The sequence below is a fragment of the Macrosteles quadrilineatus genome, unplaced genomic scaffold, assembly GCF_028750875.1.
Source record: "Macrosteles quadrilineatus isolate MER2022 unplaced genomic scaffold, UCM_ALF_1.0 Scaffold_2__2_contigs__length_208266976, whole genome shotgun sequence".
Lineage (NCBI taxonomy): Eukaryota > Metazoa > Arthropoda > Insecta > Hemiptera > Cicadellidae > Macrosteles > Macrosteles quadrilineatus.
Genome location: NW_026542595.1, coordinates 70,302,430 through 70,325,250, shown reverse-complemented (window position 1 = coordinate 70,325,250; position 22,821 = coordinate 70,302,430). Strand labels below are relative to the sequence as shown.

The 22,821-nt window shown below is 35.2% G+C and overlaps 1 protein-coding gene across 2 annotated transcripts in view; it reads right to left on the bottom strand.

The window, feature by feature from the left end:
- Nucleotides 1-22,821, bottom strand: part of LOC128985559 (lipoyl synthase, mitochondrial) — a 65,108-nt gene that overhangs the window by 5,681 nt on the left and 36,606 nt on the right. For both annotated transcript variants that reach the window (XM_054405157.1, XM_054405158.1), the window contains exons 3-4: nucleotides 9,793-9,991; nucleotides 8,392-8,525 (exon numbers count right to left, since the gene is read on the bottom strand). In XM_054405157.1, coding sequence (XP_054261132.1) covers nucleotides 8,392-8,525; nucleotides 9,793-9,991 — 333 coding nt within the window. The remainder of the gene's footprint in view (nucleotides 1-8,391; nucleotides 8,526-9,792; nucleotides 9,992-22,821) is intronic.

Here is a 22,821-nt window from a genome sequence, read left to right as displayed (position 1 = left end):
GCAGGTATACAATCACAGATGCAGGTTCCATTGTAACAATAATATATCTGAGGAACTACAAAAATCCATTTTCGATAGTTTTTGGAAACTTGGCAGCTGGGATCTTCAGACTTCATTTTTATCTTCTATAACTTTAGAAGAACCAGTAACAAAAAAACAAAATGCAAACTATGTAAAGAGAACAAGTTGTATCTATCATCTGGACTGGAGGGTCACAGAGTGTGTGTAATTTTTCTTAAAAAACACTGGACATTAGTAACAAACAGGTAACTAACGTTATCGTCCAAAAAATGGCCAGCCCTAACTTAATAGCTTACAAAGACAAAAGGGGACATTAAAATACCATCAAACAAGTTCGACGACCAAACTATCGAATTCGTAAAAAAATCATATCAGATCCCTTCCTAGATACACCAGCCATTATTCTAGAATAAAGTGTCTAAACGTTAAGTACTTGAGCCCAGACTTAGCTTTGAAGAAAATGTACGATATGTACGTTGAATTGTGTGTAGAGCAAAACCTGCAGCCTGTAAAAGAGAGTTTTTACGGACACATTTTTCACACACACTTTAACTTATTGATCTGTTATATCATAAAAATTGTGACAATTATTTAGATTTGAGTAGGTTAGTTTCAATTGAAAACAACACCTAAACACAGCCATAAAAAGTAAATTGGCAGAAGATATTTTACTCATTTTTATAAAAATAGTGATTTGAGTAATCATTCAATAATTTGTAAATCTCATGGACCTTGTACACCAATTATGCCATTTCCTGGTCAAACTGTTGAATTTAAAAACTATTATTAAAAAAAGGAACACTCTTATTTAATTTATATGGATTTTGAAAGTATTTTGAGAAAGATTAATACTCGTAAAAATAATCCAAACAACTTATATAGAAATAAAATTCAGAAACATATACATATATGGATTTACGATTTATTTGGTTTCTAGAATGACTAATAAAATGTATAAACCAATTTGTTATAGAGCAAAAACGGAAGAAGAGTTGGTAAATGTACCAAATAAATTATTTGAATATTTAGACAAGATTTCAAAGTATATAGCTAAGAAATACAATTCAAGAAACAAAAATCCTATGAGATTGACTGAAAACTAAGAAATTGAAAATTGTAAAACAAATATATGTCATATTTGTGAAAATAGAGGTTTTGATAATGACAAAAGACGAAACGTAAGAGATCACTGTCATTTAACAGGAAAATATAGAGGTGCAGCACATTAAAATTGTAAATTAAATCTTAAGTTTCCACAAAATATTCATATATTCTGTCATAATAGTTCAAACTATGATACAAATTTGTTTATTAAAGAATTTTCTAAACAATTTGGTAAAATTTACTTAATAGCAAACAATGATGAAAAATATATAAACTATCCAGTTAATTCTGGGTACGGATATGAATTTGAAGATGATAAATCTAAACATTTTTTAAAATTCTCATTTGTAGATACATTTAGATTTAAGGCTTTATCAATAGCAAAATTAGCTAAAAATCTTAAAGAATTTAAACACTTAAACTAGGATTGCTTCCAGAGCAGTGAAAGCCATTTTGAGCGGAGAAAACTTGATTTAATATTTGTATAATTAAAAAAAAAACAGTATATGTGCTAATGCTTGTCTTATTGATTAAAATTATAATAATTTCATAATGTACCTCTTGCGAAAGTCGATTAAATTACAGTAGTTGGGACTCTGATGATAACATGCAAAATGGGTATTAAAGTATAAAAAAGGGGAGGAAAATTTTACATTTAAACTCAACTTTACAAAAAACGAACATTGGACTTATTTTTACCCTTGCAAATCGGTAAAAAGTATTTAAGTATAAAAAACAACAAGTAAAAAAAACTAGCATTTAAGTATAAAACAGGATGGGAAATTTGAAATTTTAAAGTCAACTGTGCAACTTTAACATTTGTCTTCATTTCAACCCTTCGAATCGGTTGAACTCAGCTTTCTTTGCTGAAAATAATTTATGGTTGTTTATACCAACTAGTCTTGATAGAGGAAATGAGTGTAATAAAAGTCCATCCAGTTGTCGAACTATAGATAATGCTACATACGTCAATCTAAGAGAAAACTCTTTTTTGCTAATGTCAACAACACATTTCTTCACTGTTATCCCTTGACTCCGGTGGACGCTGATAGCAAATGCTAGCTGTAATGGCATTTGTTTTCTGACACACGACACTCCATTGCATTTAAAAGAGACAATAACAGGTGTAATGGGAACTACACCATTAAAAATTGTGGACCTTTGTAATTGTCAAAATGAACCAAAACACAAAAGTATATCTTCTAAGTGGTTAGCAAAATCTGAAGTCTTGTGAATTATTTCATGTACTGTCCCCAAACTTCAATTGCAGAGTTCTTTTGACGTCCACAAATTATTGTTTAAATAACCCTGCAATCAACACACAAGCTTGAGTGTATTTGGGAGTCCTTGGCAGTCGTCAGTATCGGCTGTGCTTGAAGCGTTATTGTTACTTATGGCGGTTATAACCGTTACTGGGTTTCCAGTATTCTTTAATCTTTCCAGAGTGTAGGTTTCAATTTCAGAATTTGTGCTTACAATTCTTAATACATTTTCACAACAGTGTAGTTGTTCTCGATTTGTCCAGGTGAATCGTGTTTCGAGGAAATTATAATCATCCATGGTTATCACACCATTAGCGATATTGTTTAGCACATTCTCTAAATCGTTTTGTCTCCAATCTGTCTCATGATTGGTTTTGGTTAAAATACCTTGTCAAAAGTCATAAACATTGCTAAGCCATGAATTGCTAGTTCGCTCACACCAGCTTCCATGTATAATGCTCGGTACTTAACTGGCTGTAATTGGTTAGGATCACCAAACAAATATACCATATAACCATCAAATGGCTAGTTAGATAGTTCTGGATTACCTTGACGAAGCCTTTTGTCCATTGCTGCGAGCATTCTTTGGCCTATCGTGCCATACTTATCGCATATTACGGCTTTTATATTTAACATCATTTCTTGAACAGATTTTCTAGACTCTCCAGATAATTCTCTGACTTCACCAAATCGATTCAAATTAAAACGAAAGGCTGAATGAATTATCTCTTCCTCAATATTATTAGCTGCAATGCCTGTAGGAGCTAATAAGAGTATACTTTCGTAACCATGCCGTACTTTACACAACCGAATCATTTCTCAAATCACACAACTTTTTCCGACTTCGGCAGATGCACGTACAATATTGTACGCTTTTGACTAGTTTCATTACTCAACTGACGATTAAAATGATCGAGGGCATTTTGCTGATCAAGGTTAAACACAATTTCTTCGTTGCCATTATTGATTGCGTTCATCTCCTCAGCATTTTTGATTGCTTTACGAAGTCTTTTGCCTATTAAATGTTTGGAAACTGGTCATATGCATGGTACAAATTGTATTCTCTGTCGAGTGCACGCAAACCAATTTCTGTTCAAGATCACTGACAATAAGTCTTAAGAAATGTCAGCCAAATAAATATTGCACAAAAGTATTAGCTAAAGCGTACAGAGCCCAAAACCTAAATTTTTAAAAAAGGTTAAGACAGTTGTATACGATGTATGAAGGAAAATCAAAGAAACTCCTGGGGTTGAGTGCGAGGAAGTTAAGTTAGGTAGGAAATCGATTTAACAAGCCTAGTATTTCTTGTAGTTTGTATGCATAGTATGTTCTTTAAGAGAATTCTTATCCTATTAATAATAATATTAGTTGAAGAAATTTAGAAGAGAAGCCATTCTTAACAGTTGTACTAATTCACAGTATGGAGGTAGACTCGGAAGGGGAGATGGAAACGGTCGATGAAAGTGTTGCTCGAGCACATTCTAGATTTTCCGATCATGTTCTGGACCTTTCAATGAATTTGTGGAATTAAGAAATGCATTCAACGGAAACTTTAACGCTGTATATCTTAAAAACTGCGGGGTGGAAAATAGGGACTTGTGTTTCATATTAATTTCAGTGGAATAATAAATTAAAGAACTATTCAACATTTGTTAAGTGACTCATCTAAGTGACTGTTCCAAACAGACTCGAGCAAGAGTAGAAATGCCATCCAAACCTACAATACATAATCAATTTGAACACCATAAAACATTTTAAAGTTTAACACTATTCATTTAAACTGAAAGCACTCTAGTCAAAGCCTACACACCCTGTTTCTTACATGAACTCTATTAATAGTGTTCATCAATCTCCACAAAATTCTTACCAACCAAATTAAATTATTAACCACCTAAGAAGATAATGAAAGATACAAAATACATTATTTAAACCTAAAACAACCTATTCAACTAGGTTTGAAAGTTTAAAAATATAACTCAATCGTAGCCCTCGGCTAAATCCCTACATAGATTGGTATACTATGGAAAGAACGCAAAAAACTAAAAACCCTTTATAAAAATGAAGATTACAATGTTTGGTAAACATTTTAAAATTTTCGTAAAAAAACCTCTAGAACTTGTAACCACACAAAAACTATTGTTTAAATTAGTTTGTAAGTCCCGTCTTTTTAAATACAGAACTAATTACAAGGAATTATTTGCTGCTGTCACTTATTCGAAAGAAAGTATTGAGTTTAATAAACTAATTTGTATAGGCTTTTATGTGCTAGAGCTAAGTAACATTCATGTGTATAATTTTAATTATAGTGTAATAGAAAGGATTTTCAGAAAAAAATTAAACTCTTGTTTTCTGATACAGATTCGCTCTTTTATGAAGTTATCCCTGATGATGTCCATATGTAGACATGAATACCCCTGAACTAGAGCAGACTTCCAACTTTTGTAAAAGTCGTCCATGTATTTCAGCTAGTAACAAGACGGTAATTAGTAATTGAATATGTGGGTTTGTGTCCAGAGCTTTATTGTAATGAAATATTTTAACACGGTGTTGCGTAAAAACCAAGGCGTTAAAAGTTGTTAAAAAACCTATGGAATTGCTCTTAAGGTTTTAATTTTAAAATGTAAATCAATTGTACCACTTTTTACCGATTCAGATTGCTTAGAACAATTTAACGGTTGTATATATCTCATTTAGAAGATACTCAAATGCTGAAACTTTTTAGATTCTTTCTACTCTAGAAGAGGAAACCATCTCAAAAAACACAGATACATTTATTTGTATAAGCAAATTTCACATGACATTTCCAGGCTGCATTGTAAGGACTAACGCCGAAAGGTGTTCCTGGGTTAAAGAAATAAATACTGCATCACCTGAGCTAAAGCTCTTGCACGAGCAACACCAGTGGCTGAGTACAAACTAATGTTGTAACAGTGGCACAGGTGGTACATCGATAGGAATATCAACCAGCAAGGAGGCAGAAATTCATTGCTAAGGGTTTAAACGGAGCACGGAAGTGTACAAGGTAGTGTCCATACACCACAATCCTTGCAGATGGGAATTCAAACAGTACAGTTAAATTTTAGAATCTAGACCCACTAATTGGACAGTTGACAAAATTGGTATACAAACTACCTGCTAAGAAAAAAGTTAATTTGCTAAGAAGTTAATTTAATATACCTAAAGGAGAGAAATAATAGGCTGAGATACATTTGCCTCTGTTTGAAAATGAAGAAAATGGCTCTGAAAACCCGCGTACTAAAGCAGAAAACAGCGAATCGATAATTAAGGCTGCGGAATACGGGGAACTGCAAAAATATGAAAAACAAGCAAATAAATGTTATTCATTGTGACCCTTGGTTGGAATATATTATTGATATTGCCATTACAGTTTTAACCACTTTTATCACTTTTTATTCCATTTTAATAATTTGATCAACATGACTAGTTTTGACTATTGTGATTTTGATAGTATTTTAGGGAATCTTTTGACATACTAAAATATACACATTGATGATGTGGTTGCATACAATCACCTGACGTTCTAAGTTCTAAGGAACGAAACTAGTTGTCATACCAGCAACTGTGGTTGGATAAGGTAATCTTTTTATTTTATCAAATAACTGTTTCGCTCCAAAACAAGATTATTTCTCCTGCCAGCCACGTGTTTGATGAATATTCACAATGGATTGAACTAAAGTATTTCTGGAAGGTTTAACAAAAAAGTAATAAAACCATGTTCCAAATTTACAAAATTCTGGGATCTAAGAGTTAAACAACACAGCAGCAACTTGACTGAGAAGTCACGGGGGTTTAGTTATTTGAAGAAATAACAACCCTGGTGAGCATTTCTATTAGATTGTTGCTAAGGTAGTTGGTAGGAAAACAGTGAGCTTTGCCAACATTAGGGCATACAAGGTAAAGGCGGTTTCACACTGGCGTCCGCGGACGATAATTTCGTCCGCGGACGGATGAAATGGTTCGGATGGATGCTACCCGACCCCTTCACATTGCGAGCTACGCTTCGAGCGTCCACTCATTCGCAAATGCAAATACTGTAGGGAAGTTGGCCATTCCTCCTACAGCTCGAGGGAGGTGTACACAATGTCTGTGCATATTGTCACATGGTATCAGTCCGGATTTTCTGTCCCATGGCTTGATTCCATGGTTCCATGGCTTGATTCAAGTACGTTAGTGATGATAGCGACGACGAGGTTGTACTTTTGTACTCATTACAAAAAATGAGAAAGTGGGTTTATTCGATTAACAGCAAGTGGTAGCGATTTTGTGAATTCCATCACCTAATGAACGATCTGGAGCAAGATGAAGACAGATTCTCAACATTAGATTAACGCCCAATAAGTTTGAGGAGGTGTTGAAAATGATTGATGGTGAAATAAAGAAAACCGAGACAAACTGTGGAATTCCAATGAGCGATTTTTTTATTGATGATTTTTTATCTATTATTTGGGATTATTAAATAAATGTACCGAGCAATGGTAATATGGAAATGCAATCTTACATTGTCTCATGTGCTTAAAGGTGGGCGCGATTTTTCGTATTTAATACTATAAATCAATGCTAATAGTTTTAGCGGTGGAATCAATTAATTGATAGGTCGTTGAAAATCATACAACGATATTTTGAAACAATATAATTGTTGGAAAAACCATGAGAGTAAAACTTATTACAAGAAATTGTTTGATGATGAAATATAAATTATTGAAGTAAAAAAAAATATATACCCTTTAACAAACATTATAATTACTGAAAATTATGAAAAATAGGCAACAAGTAGTAGTAGCACAGTAGTACAATAGTTTTAAGTAAAGTTAAATATATGAATACAACTGAGTATATATGAATATATGAATGTATACAATTAACACTGAGGTGAGGGACAGATGCTGCGCTGCGCTAAACGTGGTTTGGTGCTCAGTGCGCATGCGCGAGAGCGTGGTCGTCCACGGACGTTTTAGAAAAATCGCTCCCGGAGCGATTCCGCCAATTCGTCCACGGATGAATTTCTGCGTCCGCGGATGGACGCTACGTATCAATGCGCGGTGTGAACGGTCCCATCGGATAACATGGGCAACGATTTATTTTTGCATCCGTCCGCGGACGAAGAAATCGTCCGCGGACGCCAGTGTGAAGCTGTCTTAAGACGCAAAGAACCAGATGTATATTCTAGAACACCAGACTTCTTCTATACACGTTTCAAAAATGAATGTACAACAAATTCCTAAGATTTTAAAACTCACCTGAAGAAAACCCCGATATAGTCTGTCGAGTTGCACTCAGAGAAAACAGTTGCAATCAGTGAAGCGTTTGAAGTGTAAACAATAAATACGCCTACTGATTATAAAAGATGCTTGGTAAGGCAACTGCTCAACGACTACAAATTAGGATAGAAACCAGACAGGTAAAAAGGACTTTTCAACGATCTTGGCTTTCATTTAATTCCTAGATATAGTGTAATTCCTATAACTACAACGTGTTTCGCAGAATATGTCTGTGTGTGTGCGTTGTGTATCTGTGTGTGCGTGCGTGCATGCGTGAAAATGTACATAGCTAAACATGTGTACATAGCTAAGCTAGTGATGTGTACATAGCTAAGCTAGTGATGTGTACATAGCCAAGCTAGTGATGTGTACATAGCCAAACATAGTTTTTCAGTTTATTACGAAATTTAGTATTTTTTTTACTAATAGCTATTTTCCGTATAATAAAGTAAAAATGTGGTTTTTGCAAGAACGCAATCGGCCGATTTTATTAAAATTTTAGTATGTTATCGACCTTTGACTCTAAACAAGAGACTGCCACCGCTTACCCATTATAAGGGTTTATGACATCCTATTGGATGAAAGTATGTATCAGTTTGTTGATACTTTTTATTTAAATAGTAAACTAGTAATGTCTCATTCAATTTTTATGTTGTTGTATCGCCGATTGTAATTTGTTGTTAAGTTTGTCGTTCTCAATGGTGAATAAACATATTGATACTAACCATGATAGTGGCGGTGGCGGTGCCATGAGTTCCCCCACCCCAACACTCTCCGATGTTGGGACATCTAGCCTCCTCACAAACCGTGTGCAAGTTGAGGGACCGTAACTCCTCCTTCAGCCGTGCAAAATTGGATCCTGTAAATCGGGAGTCCGCTTATACACAGTGTAACTTCTAACTCAATTTTAATAAAAAATTTAAATTTTTTAAATTTTCTTAACTTTGCCAGTTATGAAACCCTGAAACATATTTCAATTCATATTGCTCAAGCTTCCTGAACTTTGTAATTCTACCCATATCTTCCTGCTTTCAATACTCTTTCGGTGACAGAGACAGTGAATATGCCAATAAACTTCTGGAAGTCTCTACACGTGTGCAAATCACGTGGACTCACGAAAACCAATCAGCTGAAAGGAGACCCTGGTTGCATGACGTTTCACCATCCGATTGGCGGAGAGGTTCCGGCATCTGTGGCAACCCTCTAGATTATCTGCAGAAGAAATCTACAGTCTCCTAGAAATCGGCTTTGCGTGAGTTTAGTATCCAAAATCGTTTTAATTTTTCAATGAAGTGTCGCACGCGCGTGTTGTGTATGTGTTTAAGTTTAGCTCCCATGGCCTGTTGTCACTTAAGTGGCAGAAGTTAGGTTGTAGTTAGATTTGTAACCATAATTTATTATAATTCTAAATCTGCTTGCTCACTCGCAAAATAGTAAAAAAATAAAAATAAAATTTTAAAAATTTGATTTTCTCTCCCTAGAGAGAAATTCTTTGAGAATAAACCTAGTTTTATTTTATTAATTTTCTTTTAAATTTAATTTCATATTTACAACATATACTTTTATAATTCTAACTTATACTTTTCATTTATTATTTTATTTTTCAATGCACTCCATTTCCCTAATCACCAGGCCTTCAATCTTTTTATCTTGGCTTGTTCTCTTTCTTTTAAAACACCCCTTCTCAGCTGGTCATTTGGCCATTTATATCACATTGTATTTACAAATTTTGTTTGTTCAGTCTGTACTCATTGTTTCTGTAATTTGTTATTTTACTCTTAATTTCGTTATTACATTCCTCTTTTAACAGAATGCCAGTGTTTTACTGTTCCTGAACCTCAAACTTTTTTAAGCGAGTTCAGTCAAATCAAATTAAATGCTTAAATTAACTAACAAGCTTACAACAGTTAAACTACTTTCAAGGCATACAAAAATGTCATTACATTAGGTTTATGGTGAATTAGGATTTTTGTAAATAATTACGGATTATAATATAAAAACACTGCAAGGAAATTGCTTTAGCAACTTCTTCTGTAAATACCTTAGAAAATACTAATTCGTATTATTTCAGAAACGGATTGATTGCTTAATTGCATTGTTGTAGTATACATTACGCATAGACTTACCAGTAGGTATTTCTGTTTTTAACCATGGAGGTAGTCTAAGACGCTCTTCTTCACCCTTTTCTCTTCTAAGTTTTCCTTTGTAATAGCTCCAATCAGTACTGTCGACGTTTAATGAGTCAGAAACAAATTTTTCAAGTCCAGGACCGTTTCTGATATGTTCCAGAACCTTTTCACTAAGTTTAGACTTGAACCTAATGCCCTGAAAAAGAATTAAGGATGTTAATTTGAGTACAGTTATAGGATCAGAATTATTTTGGTTTTAAAATTTTAACCATTAGAATTTTAAAACTGCATAGCTAAGTTAGTAATCCATAATACAACGATCTTGCATTTTTTTTTATTTGGTTTTCAATATTTAAAAAATAAAATTATAATTATAAAAATTGAACTCCTAGACACAATATGAGGGGAATACTGAAAGGAAACACACATAAGTGATTTCCACACTCTATTCATATTTTTTCCTAATCCACATGTAGAAGAACAGTGACTGGTATTCTAAAACGTTAAAAATGCTCTACTACAAATTGAATACCTTCCACGCTCCCAAGACAGGGCTGAGGACCTACTCCAGCCGAAGACACCCCGGTTGCAGAGGATAGGGGTTCAGGCTGAATTTCAGTCGTTATAGGCCGCTGGAATCCGTCACTAAAGGTGACAAGGCTACCGGTCAAATTAAATGGGCCAGTCTCCTTACGTAGACCGTCTATGCTTGATGTCTTTGGTTCTGACGCGGTTCTCAACACCACGGCCAAGGTCTGCCTAACTGTGTCCACGTCAGTGCCAGGCGGGAGCCCCAGCATTTCACAAACACTATCCGCAACGCCGTGTTTGGGGTCCGACCTCACATTCTCGCCTGGGAAGGGATGAGGATGTTGATCACCCCCAGAAGCACTCTCAGGCATGTAACCAGGTTCATGGCTCATAGCCGTCACCCATGTAGGCTGTTGGGCTTGGTTAATCACACCAGCCTGAGACAAGAAAGGCCACTGACTCTTAGGGTCCTTCCAGAACTGGCAAAACCTTCTTCTCAGATCTTCCACCTTCCCTCGAGTGTCTAGTCCAAACCTCTCCATCTCACGTGTGAGGTCCTCTTTACGCAATTCGTGGATCCACCCCACGCGAGGATCATCGAACGGAGAACTCAAGCCTTCGCCCAAAATTGTCGGGTTTGTCCTTGGGATCGCCCCTAGAGTCGCAGGGGGTATTACATCCCGCGTGACATTGAGAGGGTTCGCAGTACTACTGGCGGTAGTCACCGTAAAGGTCCCAGCGCAAGTCGTCACTACCACCGGTACTGTGGTAACGGTTTGCGCCACCGACGACTCAACTTCAGTGGTATTCGGCATGACCGCAACACGGGCCTAATCAGATAAAGTCAAAAATAAAATACAAAATTATTAAATAAAAAAAATAAATTCGCCCATGTCTATGTATAGGTGTTATCACACTCAAACCCTTATCACCAGTTATAACAGTTAAATAAAATGCCTAAGTACCAACAAGCTATTTAAAAGAGTAATAAAGCAAGTACTAAATTATCAAATCAACACTAAAATAAAAAAAATAAAATTATACTATACACCCCACAACAATAAAATTTATTGTTTAATGCAGGTTCAATAAAAAAAATATATACAACTGGCAATAACTGGTTGCTAAGACTAGCACAAAAGTATCGGCCAAAATTGGCTATGCTACGTGGGCTAACTAAATTCACAACCACAATTTTAAATAATAATTGGTCGTTAACTAGTTTTACTTGGTCGTAAGTTAGCCTAAAAACAAGCGCTAGTTCCCTCCAACTGATATAAACCAGCTCAACCTAGAGTTAGAATACACTAGGTATATGCTAACTAAAATTAAAACACAACTCCAGTAAAACTAAGTCCAAATCAATCAAAAAATGTCCCTGTTCGGGCGCCAATGTAACGTGGCGTTTTCCCGCTCGGAATATATACCTTATTCCGTAGTTAAAGCGGGAAAGACGTCACCAACTCTCGCCAGCGGATCGCTCAAGTCGGCGTGCTGGGAAGTTTCCAGGGTTCAGATAAAAATAATTTATTGAATTAACTCAACAACCTAGCACAGGTACAGATTTGTATATACGCAAAAATGTAGCGTGAATCAGGTGTGAACTCAGTACCGGTAACCAACAACGCTACTGTACCATCATCATCGTCCACACCTGGGAACAGCTAATTAAATTAAATTTAAAAATAATGAAAACCCGTTCAATGAAATTTTGAAACAATTTAATGTTGCAGTTTCGTCAACCTCAACACTTAAGAATATTACTTAGCTGAACTCCAGTAACTTGCTAAATTCCTCTATTTACAAGAGACTAAATCTGGATGGAAGTTGGCAACGTAAGGCACTAGTTGAGCCTGTACTTTAGGAGCATTCATGTATTAAGAGCGTCTTCTGTTTATGTTGTAATATAAATACAGAAACGAATTTGAATTTTAATGTTCATAAAATATACAAAGATGAAGGAAATAATTAATTGGACTTTCATTGACTATCGTTCAAATTAATTATTCTCAGTTCATTTTGAGAACATAGTGTATATTAATGTATAGTGTATATTAATATATATATATATTAAGTGTACACTTAACTGTATTATTAAAGTGAAATCAATAAGAAATAACAGTCAAAACTGCATGCACTGTAACAACACCATAATACCACATATAATATGTTTACTAGTGTGAACTACGCTGTAGGCTTCACATTGAATGTGTTACCCACGTTTGTTCATTAACGCTAAAACACAGTTTTTGTTACAAAGTCATTGATTGGGGTGCTGGTGAACTGATTGAAGACATAAAATGTTTTGCTATTTGTGTGAGGTGTGATATATTATGTATACGAACTGCGAAATTAAATTGCCGCTGTTTATTAGTTACTTTATATGTTTGAACCCTTTCAGTGCTAGGCCAATAATTCGTATTTTGTAAGACTTTTTTGTTTGCCTTTTAATTCCATTACCCGTTGTTGAATTTTAACTGTCATACTATATATATATACTATATATGAATACTATATATGAAAGATACCATACTATATATGAAAGATAAATCTCGGTATTTGTAGTAAACATCATATAAAACTTAGTTTTTGTTGTAATTTTCCTGGTTTTCCTATACATTTTTATGTTCTGATAGCATTATTTGAAACCGAAATCTTACAAAATCAAAAGACATATAGTTTACAATGTAATATTGAATTTAACCCTGATTTAGTTGGACGAGGTTATTGTAATATAGCAATTTTAGGGAAACTAATGTTTGCAGCAAAGTCTCAGGAACACATTTACTACTACTAAAACTAAAAGATTGCATCTAAATAGTCCGTGACTAGCTGGTGCTGCTACCTAGTAACGCATTGAACAACCATCTGCAACGCCATCTGTTCGCAATCGGTGGCGACAGCTTAAATACCGGGTTTTGACTCCCCAGTCTTCAAGCACAGATAGCCGAGAAGGCTAGGGCGTGTGTCACTTGGCCAGTGGCATTCGTCTGCTCGGGTTCGAATCCCGTCCTGTGTGGCAAATAATTGGTGACCTGTGTGTTTGTAGCGATATACTACAACCACTGGGGCATAGTGAGGTGTTCATAATCCTTGGTTTAGACATACACCTCGAAATCATCGGATTGGGCGAATCTTTTAAATTCTTTGTAAAGGTTTTATCGTTGTCATACCCCCTAAAGCAGTGAACATGTTGGATTGACAGAATTCTAAGAAAACGCATAGACCACTTTTCAGACAAAATCCGTTCTAAACCTACACCACACCATTCTAAAACGCCACGTATGTATGGGCTCTCTAAAATTCACAAGGAAATGTACCCCTCAGACCCATAGTAAGCTCAAAAACCGTACCAAATCGGGAATTGTGTAGATTTCTCTTTACCATATTAAAACCTTTGTCGGGAAAACTCAGTCACACGTCACAAACAATTCACACTTGGTAAAGATCACTAAAGCTAATTTCAAAAGAAGACATTCTCGTCAGCCTAGATGTTGAGAGTTTTTCACTAACATTCCTGTCAAAGAAAAACTCCCCAGTTGATTTAATAATAGAACTATTAACACTGTGCACAGAGTCGCACTATTTTGAGTTGAAAGGTCTCCATTATCCCATATTTTCGCCAACATATTTATAGAGGATTTCGAGCAAAATGCAGTTGCTCTTGCCGTTTTTAAAACCGAAGGTTTTGCTTAGGTATGTGGATGGCACCTATGTCGTCTGGAGTCGTGGCCACGAGGAATTAGAAAAAATCACAAAACACTTAAACGAAATCTACACAACGATCAAATTTGCCACTGAATTTGAAAAAGAAAACAAACATGCCTTTTTTAATGTTAGTGTAGTTAGGGACAAAAACTTGTGTTTAAAGAAAACATACTCGCACAGGAAGATACCTAAACTATAAATCAATCCATAGTGAATCAGTGAAAGAAGGCGTGGCCTTTTCCCTTTTTGATACAGCTAAATCTGTACGTCAGGACAAAAACTGTCCAAATGAAGCTGATTAGACAATCGACGACAATACCCACAATGCACATGCACTACGAGTGGTAGGGATGAGCCTCCAGCCCGGGGAGCGTTCACTAGTCCAGTCGTCTTCCTGTCCTCTCCAAGGTTAGGTGAGCTTAAAATCGATTCGTACAAATAAAATTCATCCCGCGGTGTTAGTTGGCCAAATTCATTTTCATTAAAACGTAAAGCCTATATCCCTCAGGGATATAATTGCCACGCACGTGGAAATTCAGTTCGGGAGCGGAAAGTCGCTGAAGTTCTTGCCAACTAACACAAACCGCCTTTGAAAATTTCACGTTCGTCAACCAAAAAATCAATTCAATCGCGTTATTTGGTAAAGCTCATCTAATTTCGTTTTCCCTCCCTACCCCCGTGTGTTTGCATATAGTGTTGGACGTCCAAATTTGTAACTAATATATGTTATTTAATGTTATAATCTTTTCAGTGGGTCGCACATGCAATTATTTTTCATGTTGTACTTTGTCATTTCCTGTTCCATAAGCACATGTCTCCAGATTTGATTTTTTGGTAGATGATTCTATTATCCATTTTAAGCTATTCAATCAGTATTAAATCGTATTTTGTGATATTATTATACTTTTAAATTTAAATAAGTGAACAGATTTTTTTTTAGAGAAATTCAACGTAATTTGCAATGAATCTTACTATAGTATAATTATTTGTAAACTCACTATTTTCACATTTGTTATACTATTCAACCAATTATTTAATAAGAGTGTAACAGCCATTGTTGTTTAAATTAAAAAATAATTTTTAATTGGAAGTTGAAATAGACTGTAGGTTCGAAGAGATGCGACAATGTCAAGCGAGGTCGTGTGTGTTTTACAATAGATGAACCGCCATAGTACTCTGTAGCTATTAATCTATATAAATAAAATTAGAGTTTTGTCTGTATATTGCTCAGAATCATAAATTTTTAGGTTATTTTTACGTTTTATACATTAAAGAAGCCGAAACAAGTCTCATCTAAATTTCTGTCTGTCTGTCTGTCTGTCTGTCTGCAACACTCAAGATGGCATTTTACGCAATCTTCTCCAGGAAAACGAGAGTACCTATCAAGATCCAAGTCGTTTTAATGTATTTACTGGATTGGTGAGAGTGTCTTTAGCCATTAAAATATGGTCTCACTACTTTGTAAATAAAATTACGGACGTTCAAAAATGCAGTTTTGTGCGATTTTTAAAGTTTTCGTCCAATTTTTATCACATAATCATCTATGAAATAACGAACAGCTGTTCGGATCAAGATTATTTTTTCTAGCTGTCACTGATATGTTTACAAATGTTTTTTTACAAATACCGCAACCATTTTCAAACGCTTTGAAAGCGAATCTCAACGAAGTGAGATTAAAAACGTTTTTCTTACATAACGGATTTAATTAATCGCAAGTTCAATAATATAGTGTAATAGTGTAACCGTAAATGAAATTAATTAACTAGGTATCATCCAGGTCAGGAACCAGAAATTCTTTAGTGTAAGAAATTGTTCTTGAGTTTTGATAACAAGAAAGAAGACCTTGAATCAGTGTTGTATACGGGTGGGAAACTTAAATTTAATAAGGATCGTCGCCAATAGCTTAGAAACAAGATTTCCACTCAGTGACGGCGCTTCAATGGCGGTTGTGTAAAGTGTAAAGTAAATAAATCACAACTGCAGTAGGTGATTGTAACAGAGGTTTACGGATGATGCTAAACTCGATTTTCCAATGTGCCACTTTCTGTTCCTACCATTGACTATATATATAGTCAATAGTTCCTACTCACCGTGTGATGCAATCGCTGGACCATACAGCCAATAGGCATATAGTCCATCTCTTGGGTACGTACGCCTAGCCAATTATTCATAACAACCTTTTTGACGACGATCCTTGATGCCGGTACTTTTTCCTAAGATACACGGCCTACCTAGGCTACTTAAGAAATAAAATTACAAACGTCCAAAAACCCAACGTTGTGTGATTTTTATCACATTCCCTTCTAATGTTAATGGATAGCCTATACCAATCATACGTAATCTGAAGAGAATACGTAATCTGTTAAATAACAAAACAGTTGTTAGTATAAGGTTGTTTTTTTTTCAAACTGACACCGATAAATTTACATTAAAAGTTGTTTATAAATAAAGCAATTAATGGTAAATAACTTTGACTGCTAATAACCTTTTACGAGAAAATCCAAAACCAAGAGATCAATATCCTCGGGACTTGATTAACGCATACAGTTGGTCGGATGTACTACAGTTCTTAACTGTAAACGTTGGTTTTTGGTACTGATTTCCCTTAGAACCGTTGGTAGCAGCAAGAATAATTTTTACGTACTACAACATCATTGTAATTTACAAATTAGTTATCGTTGGTGTTGCACCTTATTTATTACAGGCGTATTCAATTTAACTGTATAAGTTTTGCTTTTTCTGTCTGGATTCCAAAATGTTAGTTTATGCTAAGAAAACGATAGACTAACGCATTTTAGTAAAACTCAGTAAACCATCATGAATTGTTTAAACGCTTTACGTTGTTTATGCATCAATAGTTCGTGGCCTATTTTGGTAATTTTTATTATAAATTACCAATCTAAATTGTCTATAGTAGGCCTACTTCATTTCATAAAGTAAGCCGTCATTTCGACAGCATTAGGTACGGGTCATCTTCGGTCCAAGCAAATATAAATTGTTATGATAAAATTTGATGACATCAACAAAGATTTCAAATACTAATTTTATATGTACTTTGTTATGCTTAAAGCGTAGCAAATTCCCTAATTAAGTTCTGGATTTGTGTGTGTATGTCTGTTAGTAACGCATTAATGTCCTTTATTTCTCAGTGTTTCACGGAAAGGACAACCGCACCTTGGTAATGAAAAATGTCAACCCGAATAAAGTGTTAAATTGTGAGGTTAATGTAGTACCTTATATACTTTTAACCATTGTGGAAAGTAACTTTCAGGCCTACCTTAGGGCTATGCCTCATAGATCTATAAAGCATTGTTTTAGTTTAATCATTGGATTTAACATATGGACCAACATGATCCGGGTGACATTTAATTGCGAAGCATTTGTTTTGCCTTGTGCTTGAAACTGTCAGATACTGTATTTGCGAAGGTTTAACTATAATTGTTTTGCCAGCATATCTGAAAATATTCAAATCAACTGCTGTTCTTAATATAAGAAGGTTTCAACTGGCTGCGATAAGATCCCCGTGCGTAGAACGGGCACACAGCTAGTAATAAATAATCCTTCAACACGCTTCACTAAGTTACAAACAGTTTTACTGTAGAACAAGGTTGGACTACGACACACGATATTCTCTTTATCTTCGTTGCCCAACGAGATGGATTATTGAGTACTAGTCATTTCAATATTAAATACAATTTCACACCTCATTTGTCATTGCCGTAAACGAATTGTGGCCGCGTCAAACGCTTCTCTTACCAAGAGGTTGGTCACGCAATTTTTGTAAATAAAAAGGTACCAATGGCCATTGCACTTAATTTTTGAACAATTAATATCGACTTTTAAAGTACTTGTTCGAGTCAACAGTCTGAAGATTAATCATAGGAAAAAATAGTAATCTACTCTATTGATGAAAATACTGTGCAATAAATCGAATTGTTATATAATTGGAGAATTTTCAATGACCTAGGTATTTCTCTCTTGGTATCATACAGTTCATTCAACATATTTTGGTAATTAGAGTAAGTAATAGGCCACTACAAAAGATTCACATTGAGGTGGAACGCATTAAATTAGTGTAGTAGTGTGCAAGTTAGAGTCAGTGTATAATTAAGATTATTTTCAGCTCTGGAAGAACTTTAAACAGTACCAGGGACGTCCCCTAAGGATCTCCGGGAATAATTTTATTCTACAGGGCCCACTCAATTTTTACTTAACACAAGCTTCCACTGCCAACGCTCTGTTGGCTATTTTTATTCACTTTGTTCTTCCAACCCAGGGGCAACCAAGATTTGTAAGGAAAGAATCATAGGAGTTATATGAGAACATTGCGAAGAGAGTAATATATATTTAGATATTTATATTTAAATATACAAGTCAGAGTTTTTCTTTTTTTCTTTACAACTCACATGCTCCAAATCACATAAAAGAAGTTGAAATTGTATACCCGGTCACTGGGCACAGTTTCCTACCTCCAGACAGGGTATTTGGAAACATCGAAAAAGTGTTCAGAAAAACCGAAGGGATTCAAAATCCCTTAGAGGTCTATGAGATAACAAAAAGATTTCGCCGCAGTAAATACTTTGGGTACAAACTCTTTTAAACTGGGTTTCAAATCAATTGTAACAAGTATCATGAAACCTACAAGTCAATGGCATTTTAAAATTTCAAAAAGTAAGCGTGTTTTTTTATCAAACGTGTGGTTAAAAAGACAAAAGATTCTGGAAACCACATAGTTCCTGTTACGAAAATTGTAGTACGTGGGGAGATAACATACATCAGTGATGTTTCAACTTACCAGTCTTTGGTTATTCCTGGAAAAAGGGCAAGTGATATTGTCCCACAACCTATATTACTTCAAATGCAACTAGCAATCCTAAGAAAAATGACGTGCGAAAGCTGTTGGTTAAACACTATGGAGAAAATTGGGTTAAAATAGATGAGCTTAAGTTTTTTGCTGATTTAATGCGCGCTGAAGCCGTACCAGTCACAAAACAGGAGATCAACCAAGAGATCTGATTTGATTATCTAACATCTAGCCATAAGACTGCTAGACAATATTTTGTACTAATTTCTTGACATTACTGTGTAATATCGATAGACATTTTCTTGACACTAACTACTGTATATTGTTTTTTTTTTTCACCAGTAAAACATCCAATCTTTCTATTTTATCAATTTTGCCTTTGAACTGACAGTTGTAAGTCCTAATATACCAAAAGCGATAGCAAAAACGATTGAATTGAAAGTGTTATATTCAAAGCCTTAAGTTCAAAACTCACTAGATCCTGTCTTGTTTGAGTCAAAACCATCCCACATAGCACAGAATATTTATTTGATGTTCAAAATGTCAAAGTCAAATAACATCAAATTTATAATATTATCTGAACATTATAAATGTTTAAAATTTGATATACTCTTTAAAAATTTTCAAATATAGGCTACTAAAGTTTTTATATTTTTAGATTTAACTTTTCAAATTTTTTGAGTAAAGAATTAGTCCCCTGCCTAAATTTTGTAACATGGCGGTCGGAGGTCAATTATCTAAAAATCAATAATAGGCAGTAACACTGTAAAACAACTCAATACTTAGGATAATGAATTTTTTAAATGAGTTTGAAAACAAAATATTTTAGGTATCTTATTTGACATGGCCTATTCAAGAGTGGATGGTGGAAGACAGAAGACAAAACACCGACTTAATTCTAACCTAAAACAACGTCATTACAAAATCCATCGCATTGGTTGGTTGGAGCGGCGACCGGCGGCAAGTTTACTCACTGTGTTTATTCATTTATTAACCAACGAATTGAATTGACCATTTTGAGGGAAAGTACACGATTTATGTATAACAACTAACTTATTGAGTAGGCTACACACGTAGTGAAAATAAACTATGGAAGCAACAAGAGTATCAATAACAAAACACAACCTGAAATCAAATTGATAGGAACTTAAGTTAAGTGTTTTTTGTTGATCTGGTGATGTTTTTCGTTTAGTGTATGTCACTGTTAGGAATTGTTATTTTTGTGACTTACACGGAACATCTTTTCACGTTTTGATCCTTGGAGCATGTAAGTAAAAGTCACTATAGTAACGTATTTTGGGCCTAGGCCTTACCTAGACCTGCAAATTAAATTGGCTATCATTTTCAATGTCTAAGTATAAATAAATAGATCTGAAACCTCAAAATAGGCAATCTGTTTTAGAGGAAGTATTTTTCTGCATACAAATTAGGCATAGGCTACTAGGCGGCTTGCTTAGTTCTTACTGAATCGGCGGTTTATTTAACTTCCGGATGAAAATAGTGTTTAATATATGATAAGTAGGACTAACTTCCTGGTTTACACGGCAAATCAAATACTGTGTTGTAATACCTTGTTAATTTTGAAAATTACTTAGTTAACTTATGTGGGTTATATTTTACATCAGTCAACTAACTTAAAAGTTTAGGTGAATTCGCCATCAAGAGTAAGTTAACTTAATTTAGGCTAGACTAACTTATTCTACCTCAACCAGGTTACAATTAGCGGTATTATAAAAGAAATAGCCTAGCCTATTTAAATTTCATTTTCATAAACCTTTGTGGTACACTTCCGTATCTGTTGTCAAAAACAACCGAATGAATATAGGCTATCGATCTATATTTTCATTCGGTTATTTTTGACAACAGATACGGAAGTTTACCCCCGTATTGTTTCTTAGTCTTTTGTATTTGTCATATATGAACTAACTCGCTCACTGTCAACATGCGATTTCAGCGGCCACTGCTCAACCCTTAGTCTCAGTCTACTATCATCAGTGCGGTAAGCAACAAGTCTAAGTTATTGTCCATGCTTAGTTCCGTTTGCAATATTGGCGCATTCACGTTAGAAAAAGTAGTTCTTTTTCGAAGTGTATGTCGCGAGTTTACGCGTCTTTTATAATTTCGGTGAATGAAAATAATTAAGACTATGTCGTCCAAAGTTAGTGGAATAGGACGAATGTCGGATTTTAATCCTTTTGAGTAAGACATTGATTCGTACCTACACCGCCTTACGCATTATTTCAAGGCCAACGAGATGAAGGACTCGGTTTAAGTATCTATTAATAACTGTGGTAGGCCCTAAAACTCTTTCGGTGCTCTCAGACATTTTATCACCGGTAAAGTTGATGAAAAGACATGTGACGAGCTCGTGGAAATTATAGAGAAACATTCTGCACCCAAACGACTCGTGGTGGCGGAGAGATACATGTTCTATAGTCGTGTGCAAAAACCAGCAGAAACGATCTCAGAGTTCGTAGTTGCAATCAAACATTTAACAAGCACCTGTAAATTCGGCAATTTCCTAAAAGATGTATTAAGAGACAAGATTATCTACGGGATGTTAAATGATAGCATTCGACAAAAACTTTTATCGGATGAGATAGAATTGGACAAAACTCTTGAGTTTGCGCTCAGGCTTGAGCAGGCAGAAAAGCAAACAGGCTTGTCCACGAGTTCGGTCAACGTGGTTTCCAAAGTTAATCAAAGTAAAACTTTTCATAAAACTAATTCCCGTTTAGTTTTAGTAAGTTTAAAAGTGACAATATGAGCCACAGTAATAATTTTCGTCAAAAGTGTTTTCCTTGCGCGGGTTTCAACCACAAAAGTTCGGAATGTCCGTATTCGAGTATTAAGTGCCATAGATGCAAAAAGGTTGGGCATTTGAGGTCCCCATCTGATGGTTGGGCCTGTCTGTTGATTTTGGGAGATTTCATAAAGTTCACCAAATTGAGGATGCCGGTGATGGTGGTGGGGAGATGAAACCAGAAAGTGGCTGGAATCCTTGGCCTAGTGAGAGCCTGAGTGACGCTGTGAGAAACTTGAGTTTGTATAATATAGGCCTAGGCCTACAAAACAGCAATTCTAGCTATAAGGTAAGGCTAGATGTAGATGATGTAAAATTAAGTATGGAATTAGACAAAGGTTCTGCGGTGACGATTTGTCCGCAAGAAGTGATCGCTTAACATTTTTATTATTTGAATTTGAAACCTACTACTAACCTACTCTGGTCTAGTAGTTGATGTACTTGGAGAAGTAAAAGTTAATGTCAAATATGAAGGGCAGAAATGTTTCTTGCCGTTGATTGTTGTAAATATTTCTTGTAAAGGTCAGCCTGTACTTTTAGGCAGGAATTTGCTACAGTTCATCCAATTAAATTGGAAATCGATATTTTCTTGTTCGATAACATGCTCAAATGTGTTGCTAGAGCTGAAAGTAAGCCTAACACAGTTTTATCAGAGGTTCAGTCTAAGCCTAATTCTAGTAGGCCTACTAAATTGTCTTCTACTGTTGTTATTGAAGAGTTGAAAAATAACTGCCACACTGTATTTAAAAGTGGTACGAGGGAAATTAAAAATGTAAATGCTCCCATTGTGTTGAATAAAAATGCTACTCCAAAGTTTTGTAAATTTAGGCAGGTGCCTTTTTACCTTACGCAAACCTGTTGATGATGAAAGAGGCCGCATGATAGCGGAAGGTATAGCATACCCAGTGACAAGTTCTGAATGGGCTACGCCCCTAGTTGTTGTAGAGAAAAAGCCTAAAGGTGTTCGTCTCTGCGGAGATTTTAAGGTAACCTTAAATGAGGTCATACAGACTGAGCATTATCAGCTTCCCCAACCGGAAGACATTTTTGCATCCCTGGCGGGATGTGGAGGTTTTCATTGATTGATTTAGAAGCAGCGTATAATCAAGAAGGCCATTTGGGAGATGAAGTAGACCAGAATATTTTTTTGTAAATTGTACATATCTGTTTTCTATGTTTG